The 15999-nt window shown below is 36.7% G+C and overlaps 1 protein-coding gene across 1 annotated transcript in view; it reads right to left on the bottom strand.

Moving 5' to 3' along the window:
- GUCY1A2 (guanylate cyclase 1 soluble subunit alpha 2) overlaps positions 1–15999 on the bottom strand; it is a 324412-nt gene that overhangs the window by 276726 nt on the left and 31687 nt on the right. Inside the window, exons 2-3 of the mRNA XM_012474492.3 lie at positions 15891–15952; positions 8777–8898 (exon numbers count right to left, since the gene is read on the bottom strand). Of these exons, the coding sequence (XP_012329915.1) occupies positions 8777–8898; positions 15891–15952 (184 nt within the window). The remainder of the gene's footprint in view (positions 1–8776; positions 8899–15890; positions 15953–15999) is intronic.

Raw genomic sequence — 15999 nt, forward strand, 5'->3', positions numbered from 1 at the left:
TTTTGAAGGAGATGTCACTTTAACTAGGTAGTACTATGAGGAACAGAAATGGGAAAAGAGCACTCCAAAACACCTATAAACATCATCCACAATACACAACGGTCATAGCTCCCCTGACGGAAAACATAACATATGGAAATCTTTCACTGAACAGGCTCATAAAAAATACAAGATTCATATTTTTTGCTTTTGAAAAATGGGACTAACAGTGGGATAATAAAGGGAATTTACCACATATAAAACGTCTTAATTTGAGTAACATCTTTATTGTGACACATAAAACTCTACTCACCAGACTAATTTAAATAAATTACAATAGAAATGCTGTCAAAAGCACTTAAAATTGACTGAAGAACTGAACTCAAGACTAATAAGAATGACAACTCATCTAGCACAGAACTCAGGATGTTTGAACTTAACTCCAGTCTTACTTAAAATTTTTTGTTAACTGTCAGAAGAATTAAAACAGCATGTTATTAAAATTTGTAGTTGAGTCAAAGTTAGAGTTATGCATCAAAGAACAATGAAAACAGAAATAACACAATGGACAAAAAAGTTAGCCTCATGCATAGGAAATAATTCGTTTAATTAACAAAAGTCATCTAACACAAAATAGAAAGGTTGGGGGAGAAGGGAAGGTGGTGTGCTCACTTGAGCAAAAAGACTCCAAGACTCAAAGAAATAAAGACAAAAAAACAGTATTTCAAAAATCAAATGTGCCAAATCACTATAAATCTACTCCATGAGATGGCAACAAAATAAGCTATGGGTTTAACATATGAAATGATTACAGGCCCACAGTCACGTTTCTCACATAGTAAGGAAAGAATAATCTTCCTTCTAACTCAGAGAAAAAGCAATAATAACGATTATTCTTTGGTAACAGAAGCAGTTGAGGGGTCAATAAGTAATATAGCAGGCTCTCCCATCACCGCCTCATAGTTCAATCCCTGCCCTCTCCACCGGCTAATGGTGTGACCCCATGAAAGCAGCCTCACCTAGCTATGCTTCTATTTCTCCTGCTCTAAGTCATACATAAGTGTTTTTATTTGGTTTTATTTTATCCGACTAAGAAGTTTTGCAGATTTTAAATGGTGGTAATACTATCTCTGAGAAAACAAAAATAGGAGAGTTTCTAAAAGGTTTGAGAATTTTGTTATGAGAATGTATTGTGTAAAGGAGCTTTAGTTAAATGAGTTTGACTCACTGGCTATTGATAGTGTTGAAAGGAATCTTAACTCAGGCAAGCTGGGGGTTAGGAGAGCATAATGATATTGACAAAGACCATTTGTGGACATCTTATATTTCAACATCTTCAACAAATGGGACTCTGTTGGTCATATCACTTCAAAGTTACACTCAAAGTCCTAAAATATTTCACTTCCTAGTGAGTAAATGCTGACTAACTCCATTGCAGGAACTTATTGTTACCAAGCCAAAGAGAAAGAGTTTACCTATTACGGTAGTATCGTGGGCAATCACTACTGTCACGAATGCATTTTTAAGCAGTTTCTAAATTCAGTCATAATATCAGAAAAAGTATTTAGAATGACAAAACCAGAAAAAAAAATTCTTAATTATAGTTGGTATAAGCAGAAATTGTAAAAAGATAACAGGTGCTGCTTTTGTTTATTACAACTTCCAGGAGGAAGGCACATGTATTAGAATGGCTAAAATCTAAAAAACTGAAAATACCAATTTCTGGAAAGAATGAAGAGGAACAGGAAGTCTCATTCATTGCTGTTGGAAAGGCAAATGGCACAGCCACTTCGTAAGACACTTTAGTCGTTTCTTACAAGGTTAAACATAGTCCAACAATTGAACTCCTAAATATTTACCTAACTGATTTGAAAATATAGTCAACATAAAAATTTGCAAGTGAATGTTTTATAGCAGTTAATTCATAATAACCAAAAATGGAAGGAACAAAGGTATCTTTCAATCAATGAATGGATAAGAAACTGTAGTACATGTCAAATGAAATATTTTTCAGGAGGCGGGGGAAAAGGAATGCACTCTCTGCCAATGGCATGGATTAATCTTAAATTCACACTTTAAACAAAAGAATCCAATGAAAAGGCTACATACTATATGATTACATTTATATGACATTCTGGTAAATGCAAAACTATATAGCACAGCAAACAGATCAGTACTTGCCAGGGATTTGGAGGTGACATGGGGTTGAAAAAAATGGAACACAGGATTTTTTTTATAAAAGTGGAACACAGGAGATTTTTTTTTATAAGGGTAAAAGTATTTGGTAGGATCTAATGGTAGATATATGACATTATGCATTTTTTAATACCCAGTGAACTTTTCAGCAGAAGAGTAAAACTTACTGTATACAAATTTAAGAGTGTGTGTGTGTGTGTGTGTGTATTTAGGAGGTCAAAATATCACAGGATGGAAGACTATAATAAAATAATCTAGCTGTATTACAAATATACGAAAAAATCTCACTGGAAGTGGTGGGGTAGAAAGGTGCTTACCTAAGTAACACCAGAAATGAGTCGACACTACAAAACTTTGTACATATTCCCAAACTGCCCATAGGCAATGTATTCTAGTTGATAAAATTGTTTCCCCTGGGAGTTTGTGTTGACAATTTTGAAACAACTGTAAATGTACACTGGAATTGAAGAATTTAGTAAACGATGGCTAACGGGAGTCAGGTTTCTTCATATTAGAAAGAAGGTTATAGACAAGCAAGGGGGGAAGGTTAGAATGATCTATATGGTAATGGAGTAAAGTTGGAGATATCAGTATGAACTTATATTTAGCATAATATGATGAATACATATAAAAATGTTTATACATGGGCATATATATATGAGTTAGTATACACACATATATTCTCTTACTCTGTCAGCTGAAAGGGCGTAGAAGCAAAACATCCCAATAGCAATGAGTACAACCAGGGCCCAGGTCATGGTTTCTAATACCATTCTCCAATAAAAGGAATCAGGACTCCTTAGAGAAATGGCTGATTCTAGACAACTGGGGCAGGAAGTATGAAAGATAACTCTGGAACATCTTATAGTGCTGGAAAGTAAGGAAGTACTCAAAACACACCATGTACACACACACGCACAATATGATCATATGTCAAGGCAATGATGAGCATGTGGGCACATACCAAAGCCAACAGGAAACAAAAGATCTAACCAGAATGCTTCAAAACTGTCAAGGTCATCAAAAACAAGCAAAGTCTGAGAAACTGTCATCAACAAGAGAAGCTATGGGGATAAGTCAACTAAACGTAAAGTGGTATCTGGAGTGAAATCCTGGAAGAGAAAAAGGTTAAAAATTAAGGACATTAGAATAAAGCATGGAATTTTGTCCATAATATATCAATATTGTTTCATAAATTGGAACCAAGTTACTATATTAATGTATGATGTCAAATGGGGAAAATGGGTGTGGGGTACATGAGAACTTTCTGTACTATCTTCACAGCTTTTCTATAAATCTAAAACTATATTAAAATTAAAACTTTATTTAAAAAAAAAAACTTAAAGGGAAAGGAAAAATAATCACCAAACTACTGAAGAGTTTAGAAAAGAGAACAAAAAACAACCTGAAGAATTTAGGAATGTGAGAGGTTGTCCTCCCCTGATACAAAGTCGTTAGTGATAGGGAAACAATGCATTAGAGATACAGAAACAAAAACTGTAAAGTAAGAAAAAGGACTGCCCTGTTTTTCCAGTAAAAAAAAAAAAAAAGCCATGTCTGGAGAAATTTAGCAGCACAAATGGGAATAGTCTGTCACAAGATTCAGAAGAAAATGTTCCTAAAAGAGAAAAAATATCTAGAAGAGGGAAACCATGCCGCATTCCTATTCAATATCCTTGTAACTTCTTAAACTGACTTGTATAGCCTAAGGCCGTGTTTTTGTTACAGTGTTTATCTTATACATATAGGAAGCAGTGTCCACACACAATGCTCTCATACTTTCTCAGGACTACTACTACATCTGATTATTTCAGGGAAAGCATATAAACAGAGAGCAGCAAACAGAAGTTTTCTCTAATTTACACAGAGCCACTACCTAAAGTCTCTGTTTAGAAACTGTTTAATAAGATTCATGATGACATTCTTAAACTTTTCCATTAAAAGAAATCAACAACATCAGAAAAACAGCCTTTTTGCAGGTTTTGTGCTGCCCTGATGATGTCTAACATTTGAGGCCAGCTACGTAGCAAGATCAGGTTAAAATCTGAGCAGCAAAACTGGCACAGTGTTTACTACAGCAAAGCTATGAAACCATGTTCGTGTTGTGATGGGAAACACCGTCACCCTTAATTTGCATTTTCAAAACCTGAAATCTAAAGAATAATCCTAGTTTCTAAACTGAAATGATCCAAATTGCAGTGAAACTGCACTTCCTCAATACTGACAAGAAGTTTGTCACATGCAAGCAAGTATCCCAAGTACATTTGAAAGAGCAATGCACTAAGCAAAATGCGACATCATGACGATTCTAAGAATTTAGAGAACTGGAAAGATGGTGTGTAATTAGCATCAGAGGAATGATGACACAGTCAACAGCTCTGGAAGGCAGCACGAAGTACTGAGAAGAGCATGAGGTCTGGAATCAGACTGAAATGAATTTAAATTCTGCGTCTGGGACTTGTTAACTCTAACCAAAGACATCGATAAGTTAGTTAACCTTGTAAAGTATCAGTTTCTTCACCTAAAAAAGTAAGCAAACCTCCTGCGTCCGACGCAAACATTATTTGGGGAATACTCAATAATAATAAAAGCAGTTGGTTATATACCATGCTGTTCTAAGTATGTATTTTATAAAAATTAACTCATTTAATCTTCTAACTCCAGGAAGTGTATAATTATATCATCTCCATTTTGCAAATAAGAAGTATGAGGTAAGGAAAGATGAAGCGAATCATTCCAGTCCGTACAGCTAGTAAAGAGCTGAGCTGCATTTTCAACCCAAGTAGTCTGACTCCAGTCTTGCTCTAAATCACTACATTATAGCAACATTATTAAACTATTTCCCTTCCAACGACCTTAATTCCAATGCATTTTAGCAAAATACTGAAAATATTTAAACTGCGAATCTTTATTTGCTATAACTCATCAGTAAATGAATTAACCTAGAGCTCTCATTTCTATTTGTTCTCTAAACTACTGTGGGAAGTCTTTTTCCCACACCCTATCTCGCCCATCTCGCAGCTCTTAAAGCTCTACAACAACTGAAACACCCACAACACCCTTAATAGTATTAGAACTTGTTAAAACTGAAATAGTCATAACCTCATTTATATTTAACTTATTATGACAAAGGAGACTATGCAATTCATCATCCTTTTCCCTTAACTCTCCTACTCACTTTGTCTCCCTGCCTACAACACTATCTAAATCCACCCCATAGGAACAAGTAGCAACATTTCAGCAGAAAACATGGTACACATGCTCTAATACTTGCTTCATCATACCATTCAACCACTACAATTTCCAAGAAAATACTAAATGTCATGTTTCATAAGAGCATAAACACATTTCTACTATTTAATTTGAGCTAAAAATAGGCTTTGCAGATTAGGACTAGAAAAAAAATTTTTTTTGGACAACTAAAATTAGATCATTTTGGCATGCAAAAGACATCATGTACCAAATAAAGCAATAAATTTAACTCTAAAGTCCTCCAGCAGGGAGGGCACTATTATCTTTCTTTGCATGGCCAGAGTTTCAAGGGCCCAGCCTCCATTATCACAGCGATTGCCAGAGCACCAAAATGTAGGGAAGAGACAGCAATAAACAGACCATAATCAATATCTGTAATTTGTAAATGATGAGACAGAAAATAGAAACAACCAGTTTCTAAGCCAACAAAAGGAAAATAGCAAACATTTTGATATCTGGAAGCAGCTCTTTCTCATTACTCCAGAGGCATGAATCACTCTGTAGGGCACGACATGCGCTCCCAGGGAGTCTCGTGGAAGAGGTGAGAGAACAAATGAGTGACAGAGGCATAACTGGTCGTCTCCAGCTCACCTTTTCCCTCTCTCCAGGTCCTCTTTTTCATTCCATGTCACCCTCTAAATGCAAACTTCAACCTTAAGAGCCAGTAAATGACCAAACTATCTAGAGGAGGTATTAATAGTAATTAGACAGGAATGGTCATTTTGGAAGGAGAAAAATTGCTACTATGATCATATTTTGTGATCTACAACTTCAAGTCTCTTTTGATGATGAAGTATAAATAACATACAAATAAGTGAATAAACCAACACATTTCCAGTCTCTATCACAACCCTGTAACAGGTTAAGAAGGTAAGAGAAATATATGTTTGCCAATCTCAGTCCACCAATATTTTAATCACACTCCCCAAAGGTCACAAATATAAACCATGAGCTGGAACACTGCCTTCTGCCATCCAAAAAAAATTGTTCCTAGGCATCAAAATTTTTCTCAACTTGGTTGAAATGCTATTTTCCTGTGCCACCCCCCAACAACCTCCCCAAAAATATTTTTGTGTGTTGCTTTTCTGTACAGTAAACTAACCAATTCTTTCATTCTCATAAATGATTACACAAGAGAATTTAAACACAACTTTAAAATAGGATAAAATCTAAGCAAGCCAAGATTAATCATAACTCAGCCACTTGTTAAAAACAAAGCTTTTATTGAATATGGCCACTAAAGCTGTCCTCAGAGAGTCAATATATCAAGAATTCTGAAAAGACATTATTCAAAGAGAACAGCTACCTCTTAGGCACATAATCATCTGTGCCAGCATCTGGTTGGCAGGTGGCAGGCATTAAATGTTAATCTCCAGAAATGTAAACTTTACAAGATCATGCTTTAAATCTTCAGAACAACCTATCATCATTTAAGAGGAATAAAATAATCAGACCTAGTATCTGTTTTGTAGAAAAAGTTAGTATTCATGGAAATCTAAACCCTGATACACAGTCACCTTCTAAGTTATACACTTCATTTACCCTAATGTCATCAGGCAGCACATTGCCTGCTGTTCTCACTGACTACTTACTCAGCATCTCGGGGCAACCTTCAACGGCAACTAAGCCGTGCTGGGCCAACAGTGTCCCCTGGTGGTCACTATTTCAAATTGTCTGACCCAGGTTTTCTTTCCCTAGAAATTCTACACACTCATTTACAAGCCACAGCCCAAATGCCTTTAGCACCCTCAACATATTCATTACCTTCGAACACCTCCTATTCCCTCTAACTCAGTGATTCTAAAGACAGGGAGCATAAGGAAGAAAGATGTGAGGGTCAGGAAAATGTTTAGAAACTGGATAAGAAGCAACTTCTCAAAATATTAAACATTCTTTCACTGAGATTCTGATACAACCCTTTTAGTGTGGCATCATCACCCCACCCCTTGAAGTCACAATGCATTAAGAGAAATAGATGTTACTGAAAGGAGAGTCCCTGAAAATATAAAATCAGAAAACTAAACAGCTGTTGGGTAATGTCTCTTTTAATCTCATCCCTTATTTTCTCCAATCATAAGATTTACTTGGGTATGGTGACATCCCTGCAGTTGTTCTAAGATTAAGGTGATGAATATTTGGCATCCTTTCAACTACCCATCACTGTCCTGCATACTGTTACATCAAACCACTAACATATATATGCCTCCCCTCACAAAAGGTATACATTTTCTTATTACATGATTTTGTGTTTACAAAAATTACCTAGGATGAAAATGTAGCCAACTGGCGGCTGGGTTTCCAGGCTGAATGTAAAAGAAGTCTACCTCTGGAAGTCAGGCATGTTTAGAAAAATCTGATAGACTCTTGGGTTGAGGTAACCTGGAAACTGTTTGTAGGAAAAACTCGGATGTGTCCAGAGAAATTATTTTAAAGGAAAAGAAAGAACAGGAAAACTGGTTTGCCTTATTCTCCATCACCTGAACCTAAAGAGAAGTCATTCTGCATTCTGTATGAAGTAGCTCACTAAGATGTGTTATTCCCCAATAGCACCCTCCAGCACCCCATGGATTCCTATCTGGGTCATAAGGAAGAAAATGATTCCAAAAAGAACTTAAAGAGAAATTTCTCACTAGAAACATCTGTAAGACATTAGGGAAAAAATATTCCTCTTAGAATATTTTTCATGGAATACAATATAGCTCTCACACACAAAGAACTTCAGATAGTATGGTAGTACAGCTCAGTTATAGTAGCTTAAGGATGTGTGACTGGATGCAAACTGCAGCAGTACTTTTTAGCCATGTTGGAGCATCCAAAAACAGCCCCTCTGTCATAAGTACAAATATCTTGAAGATGGACATTCCCCCAACCCCAAGTAGGGCATGGAGACCTCAGTAGATGACCCCTTCATTGACAAAGCCACAGAAAGGAACACTGGATTGTAGAGTGTTAAGAGTACCTGTGGGCCACCCGTCTGCCCCAACCACGATCTCCCAGAAATAACAGAGTATGACTGAGAGGGAAAAAAATCCTACAATTTCAGCTGAAAATATGGGCCAAAGAAATATGGATTATAGAAAGCTAATATTATTAACATGTGAGTATCTGAAATTGTTTCTTTGGAATTTAAGTATTTTTGTTTTGATGTTTCTCCATCTCTAAGTAAATGGCATGCAAGCAATTTCCACTCAAACATCTTTAGCAGAGTTAACATTCATCACCTCACAAGGTCTGGGTCTCAACTTGCCATATTCTCCAAATCTCTCTCTGGTAGAAAATGAAACATTTTAACCTCAACTTTCCCTCTCTTTCATTCTCTCTCAACCATATAAATATATAGTTAATATACCGAGTATATTCGCAGTACATTGAAGAATTCCTGAGACATCTTCAATTTCTTCTTTGTTGGAGTGGTCTGCATAGGAGCATCTATTAGAGATATTGTGGAAATTCTTTTCCGCATCCCTGTAACTAAGAAGAAAACAAAATTAGCATAAGGAGAAATTTTTGAAAGCATCTGTGAATGCAACTCATATACACACGCACAAGCACGTGCAGTCTATGCTTTCATCATAATCACACTTTAAAGTAAATGAAACTTTGAGACCCAATTCTGGCATAACCCACCATTCACATCAGCATTTGCAGTGTAGACCTGGAACTGGAGGCAACTGTTAACAAGAAAGCTACGTGTGAAAACAGAAAAATAAGGAGGAGAACAAAAAATATATCAGCTTTGTATAGCTAATGTATCACTCTGTGAGCACTTCATCAGGGCTAGCGATCTGTTTCTATAAGGAAGATCATAGAAGAGGAAAACTTAACAATGTTAATTTGGTGTCCTGGCATTCAACAGTGTTGAAAGTAAATACACCATAACCTCTATCACAGTCAAGAAGATAGCAGTATGGTATAAAAGTAACATACACCTGGCAGAATTTGAGTCTTGGTCTTACAATTTTCTATCTGTAAAGATACTTTAGCAAGTAACCTAATCTCTGTTAGTCTAACTTTCCTCTCATAAAATGGAGGTGCCTCCTAGAGTTCTTGTGAGGACTAAATAGCACAATGTCTGAGCTGGCTGGATATTGACTGGGACTTTTCGAGTTGCCTCTGAATAAAAGCTAAGACAGAAAGGATGATGACAATAAAGGCCAAACCTTCCCACATTCCAAAGGGGTAGTCAAGAAGACCAGAGTTTTTCTTCAGGATTTAACAGGAGACTAAATAGCCACTACCCCTGTCGCCCTACCACCAGCTTACAGAAGCAAAGGAATAGAAAGACTTTAAAATCTTCGGCAGAGTGAGGAATTGACCTGGAAAGAAAGTGCTGTTGTACTTTTCCCCCTCCCCACCTAGAAAACGAGAAAAGGGGAGTGTTCCCTGCAGAACTCCGGTCGGTGAGGGGGATCCGTAGCTGGTAGAGGTTGGGGGTTGCCCATCGCATTCCCCAGTGAATGTCTGCAGAGGCAGTGGATTTCCTGACCATATCCCCATGTGTGACTGATAAGAGGAAGAAGATTCTGGAGAGAGTTATTGACAAAGAAAAGAAATAGAGCAAAATTGGGAGCGACCTAAAGGCCCAGCATTCGGCAAATATGTGAGTTTCCTGTGGGTTAAGGAAGAGAGAGGCGAGCTCAAGTTGTCTGGTTGTCATGCTGCTCTTCCAATCTAGAGGCTACCAGCCATGGACAGGGCTCCCACTAGCAAGATCACGAGAGTGCAGGAGCTGGGGCAGCCGAAGCAATCAGGGCAGAACTCATACATGCACCCTAGCGAGGGCATCACAGCCAAGAGAGGACTGCTACAACCCCAGTGGATGTAAAAAGGCTTCTGCCATTTTCCATTTCATTCATGCCTCACCCAACACATCAGAAGAGAAAGCAGCCAGAAAGGAATGGCCTGGAGAAGAGGAGTGAAAACCCACATCATCCACCCTGTTCTGCATTCCAAGCCTCTTAGGCCAAGGCCCGATCCAGACAGAGAAAGGAACGTTAGAGTCAGACTGGCTATGAGGGTAAAGATTTAAACTGGTCTAGAGTAAACTTCCTAATTCTAGGAAGTACTTAGAAAATGGAGCAATCTAAGCTAATATCAAGGGGAATTCATGCTAGCATGTTTGATGTGAGTGAAGAGAAAAATAAAATGGTTTCATGTTTGTACACCCCATTGAGATCAGACTCCAATAAACCAGTTAGGCAAAATGCTTACTGCAGTTTCCAGAATGCAGGAGTCACTCAATAAGAGGTGGAATAGGGAGCACAGATGTTAAACACAGACAGCCACAGGGTTATTTTTAAATCAAGCTCCACCATTTTTATCAAAAGGACCTTAAAAAAGTATTTTTTTCTCTTAGCCACAATTTCCTCATCTGTAAAATGTGCTTAATACGGTAGTCTTATGCAATATGTTCAGGATTAAATAAAAGATGGAAAGTATCCAGCATACCTCCTCAAACACAGTAAGCAAAGATATCAGCTTTTGTCTGTTTATCTGCAAAAAGATACAGTTTTTTCTACGTAAATATATTAAAAAGCTACATTACTTTTAAATAAAGTAATTTAAGTCACAAAACCTGATCATGAAAGGTTAAACAGTATCCTTGAAGCTTGTTTCCCAGAATAATCAGAATTTACCCACTCTTAATTTCACTTCTAGTGTTCTATTGAAATTATTCTGGCTTAATTTCTTCTCAATTGTCAAAAGAAAAAGAGAACATAAGGTTGGCTGTATAAAACAAACATAGGGCCCACATTAATAATTGGAGCAATAGAATTTAATTTTAGATGACTATAAGAATTGGTGTCCCAGACTAATATGGGTTTGGCAACAGTCCAACCCATGATATTAACACAACAATGCTTATTCTGGCAAAAAAAAAAAAAAAGGATAAAATTAGTGGCATGGTTCTGAATACATATTTCTTTATTCTTCATTGTTTAAAATATATAGCAAGTGAACACTGTATCTCAGAAAGATTATCACATCTCCCTTAATAGTTTACTGAAGAAATCTATGCTTTATCTACACTGCCACAGCAATTCATTTTTGTGAGCCATAGACCAGCAGGAGTCGTGTGGTACAAACATGAGTGACAGCAGTCAGGTCAAGCTCTCTAGAGACAGAAATTTCAGTCAAAAAAAGGAAGAAAGAAAAAGGTGTTCCCTGTAAGAAGAAAACTGTAGCTAGAACATGAACTGGGCATGTTCAGCTCCTGATGCTAAACAACAGATTCTAAACTTTAAAAGGTCCAAGGAAGACAGGAAACGTTTGCAGCAAGAGGATAAATTGAAGACAATCCACAAAAGTTGAACTGCAAAAGAGTCACATACTAACAGTAGTCATAATAATTCAATGCATTAATTGATGATCATTGTGTGTACCAGGTACTATGCTAACTACTTTATGTGATTACATAACTTCATACATTATTAAGATTTTATTTGAACCTCACCACAACCCTGTTATTATTCCCATTTTTAAAATGATAAAACTGAGGCTCAGGGATTTTAAGTAACCTGCCCAAGATTATTCAGTAGCAAAGCCTGACTAAGTCTAGTAAGTCTCATATGTGTACTTACAAAACACAGTCTTTCCACAACATACAAAGAGAAGAAAGGGCACAAGATGACGGCAAGAATTATATCAGAGGGGGAAAAGTACCACTACAAGCAGACATTCTTCCACCCTCAGTTTCTTTTATTTTCTACAGTGAATCCTGCCTGTCTCCTACTGACCCCTTCTGCTTCTCACTAATCTTTCCACTCCACATTAGCCAGAAAGCTAGTCCATTCCCTAGAAGTTTGAGTTAAAGAGCAACTAACATAAAGATGCACACTCAGTGACCCCTTACTCTTACGTGGAGGAAAGACAATTCTACAGGAAGAAGGAGCTCTCCAAGTGAGCATGAATATATAGAGTTTATATAGTAATCAAAATTTTCTACAAAGTCAACCTGACACCATTGGAGTTAGAGGTAGGTGATGGAGAGACACTTTAGACTGGGTGGTCAGGGCAGGCTTTCCTGAAGAGAAGACATGTGAACAGAGACCTATATTTATAGAAAGAATAAGCCATGCAAACATTTGGGAGAAAAGCATTACATAAAAATGAAATGGTACATGCAAAGGCCCCGAAGCTAAGGTTGGTAAGTTGAGAAACCAACAGAAAGTTGAAATGGAGTGAAAAAGGGGAAGTGGAAAGGGGTAAAATTCGAGAGGTAGGCAGAGGCCAGATCACAGAAAGAATTTAGACTTTATTCTACCATAATAAGCCATTGTATGGTCTAAAGCAGGAGGTTGAAAGTGTGATCCCTGGACCAGCAGCATCAGCATTACCTGGGAACTTGTCAGAAACGCCAGATTCCTGAGCCCCATCTAGACCTACAAAAAATCAGAACTTCCGGGAGCAGGGCCCAGTAACACGTCTTTTAACAAGGCTGGAAAGTGATTTTGAAGCACATTAACATCTGAGAACCATTGGTTTCACGTAAGAAGGTGGCGTGATCTAATTCTTTTAATCACTTTGCTGCGGTGAAATACATATCGTCAGACAAAAGTAGAAACCAGAAAATTAGCCCAGAATGTCTCGGTGAGATGATGATGATGACAGTGGAGATGAAGAGAAGATGATTTATCACATTGCATGAATAAATTATTTTAGCACTCATTTCCCCAACTTGAATAATCTCTATGAATAAATAAATGAACAAGTGAATGGATAGATTAAGGAATAGAATAATGTTTAAAGATAAAGTGGATGAGGTACAGAGAGGCTATCTTACTCCCTCACAGGAAGTCCCATCAGCTACTCCCTCCCAATCCTTCTGTCTGTGACCCTTCGGAACAGCTGCTCTCTGCATTCAAGTCTCAGTCCTGGCAAACAAAAAAAGCCTCAGAGAGTTTCTATAGGCAACTAGTATAAAATCCAAGGAGCAGAACTGTACAATCCTGGAGCTCTGATAAATAAAACAGATTAAGGACAGAGTTTTAAAAGTAAAGAAAGTAAGGTCAGTGGTTAGAAGATAATTAAGAAATTAAAAAGAGAAGGGCTAGCTCATACTCTCTGTTGCCTGTTCTGCTTCAGCACCTCAACACAAAGTATTTAAATGCTGAGTTATTTCAAGACAGCTTTAAGCAAGACCCATGTCAGAGAGTAGGAAAAGCCTCTCCTTCCCACCCTTATCTCCCCAAAAATAACTAAAATAATGCTTGTCTGCACTTATTCTCAATTCTCAATAAAAGGATTTCTAAATCCCTTTAAGAAACACATTCTTTTTCACAATTAGAGATAAGAACATTTAAACTGTGTTTTCTTAATTGTAACAACACACAGTTGTAAATAATTTTTAGTTCAAGGGTGAATGATATGAGCTGCTCCGCTTATTTTGACCGAAAAGAGATAAAAAGTAGAAAGATGGAGTATAAAAGGCAAAAGAGGAAATTTGACGGAAAAGTCATCAATGAGAAAAAAGGTAAAAAAGGGGAATACAGTCAAGAAAGGCAAACATGACAAAATTGCTGCCAGCAGGTCCCCTTTGTCTTCATCAGCATGAGTGCAAATAAAGGCAGCGAGCAAAGGTACTTCAAGTCCCAGAAATCAGCCAACACCCAAGCAAAATATGCTAATAGGCCTATTTGGATCCTGTCAGACGACAAGACTCCTCTTTATACTGGAGTCAAATTCTCTGTTTTCTTTATACTGTGTCTGCAATAAACAGAACTAGGGAAAGATCATTAATGCAATGGACAAAGAATCACCACAGGCCACATCTAGGTTGCTTCTAGACATGGGGAGGGCTGAGGCAGCTAACTGGATAAAAGAGAACTCCCTCACATTCTATCAATGGAGAAAAAATGTTCTGATTATAGCAACATAGTTTGGTTATCTATTTTGGTCACATTATAAGAATCCCACTCCAATTTGCCTTAAAGGCACACTTTGGTTCACAAATGAGAATATTTCATCAATTATTATTTTATTTCAAAACAGAGCATTCATAATCCCAGAAAATAGAGTTTGATGATGGATACTGTCATAAAAATGTTAACAATAACAATAATAAACAAAGAGCAAATAGGTATGTGGTAGTCATCACATACAAGGAACTATTTTAAGTATACTAACTTATTTAATTCAAACACCATACTTTGAAAGCAGCAGATTCAATGAGAGTGATTAAGTTTTATTTCAGGATGTGTGGAGAAAGATGAATTTGATATTCTTTATCTTCATTAGGATAAACCATTTAAAATCACTAATGGCCTCAAACTAAAAGCCATCTCATGAGTTTAAATAATATGTTTTTCCTAGAACTACACTCTTGAGGATTAGTATGACAAAGTTTCAAAGCAATTCCCTTTGAAATGACAATTAACATAATCATCAAGCACTTAAAGTACATGCATTGTACTAGTTACAAAGATTATTTTTCCATTAAATTTTCTGTCCTTCTGTTCTGCAAAAAAAAAAAAAAAAAAAAAAAAAAAAAAAACCATGACACCCTCATAGCCAAAATTATGTTCTTAATCCCTATGGCAATGACTACTGGCCATAAATAAATGTTAAGTGATCCTGAGAGCAGTTCAAGAAGTACCACAATTTGAATCTTGACTTCTCAAAAGTTCTTAAAATCTTACAAAGATAAATCACTGTGGCATATAAAGAATACTAACAAGGTAAATTAAAAATATATTGCCTCTAATGTCAATAAATTTAATCTAAAAGCTAGATTGCATGAGTAAGTAAATTTCGGCTTTTGTATTTGCCAGTTGCTTTCTGCCATAGCCAATTAGAGGTATACCTCACACTCATTTGGAGCTTTCTGTTTACAAATGCTTTCACTGAAATTATCTCATTTAATCATGACATCTAATCCTTTACTTAGTTATTATTATCATCATGTTATACAAAAGAGATAAAGCTACTTAGTAAAAGATCTATGTGATAGCGCGGCCTTGAAGTCCTGTTTTCTGACCTCAAGTATTCTTACTTTGCACCACATCACAATCACTTCAAGAAACAGGAGATAATAAAGCAAAATATGTAGCACGTGACTCTAAACCAATTCCTCTCACTAAACTGTGCTAAGATTGTAGTGATTTTTATCAAACTCTACTTAAGGATTTTGAAATCCCATTCAAAGCATCTGGGTTGGTACCAGTAAACCTTACGACATTAGTAAGGTATAATTATAAGATTCAACATCAGAATAAGAGAGTAAGAACATGAGAAGACTAAGAAAAAAAGGCAAAGCAGTACCAAAAAGGAACTTCATTTAAAAGAATTAAGCACAAATAAGCCAAAGGAAATCACTCCAAGGGACCCCCCAACAAGCCTTCACCCCCACCCGCACTATAAAATAAGGTTGACCGGGATAGCAGAAAATCACACACTCAGCGGCTATGTTTGAGTAATTACCTTTAATTTGCTCCCAATAATAACCAAAATCAATTTTTACTTACCCAATAACTTGATGTTCATAATACTGCAGTGTCCTCTTGAGAGTTTGCTGTATCGTCTGAGGCTAAAGAATAATAATAATAATAAAAACATATTATCAGCAAATCAGTA

The sequence above is a fragment of the Aotus nancymaae genome, unplaced genomic scaffold (assembly GCF_030222135.1).
Source record: "Aotus nancymaae isolate 86718 unplaced genomic scaffold, 86718_ANA_hifiasm-v0.15.2.pri h1tg000012l, whole genome shotgun sequence".
NCBI lineage: Eukaryota > Metazoa > Chordata > Mammalia > Primates > Aotidae > Aotus > Aotus nancymaae.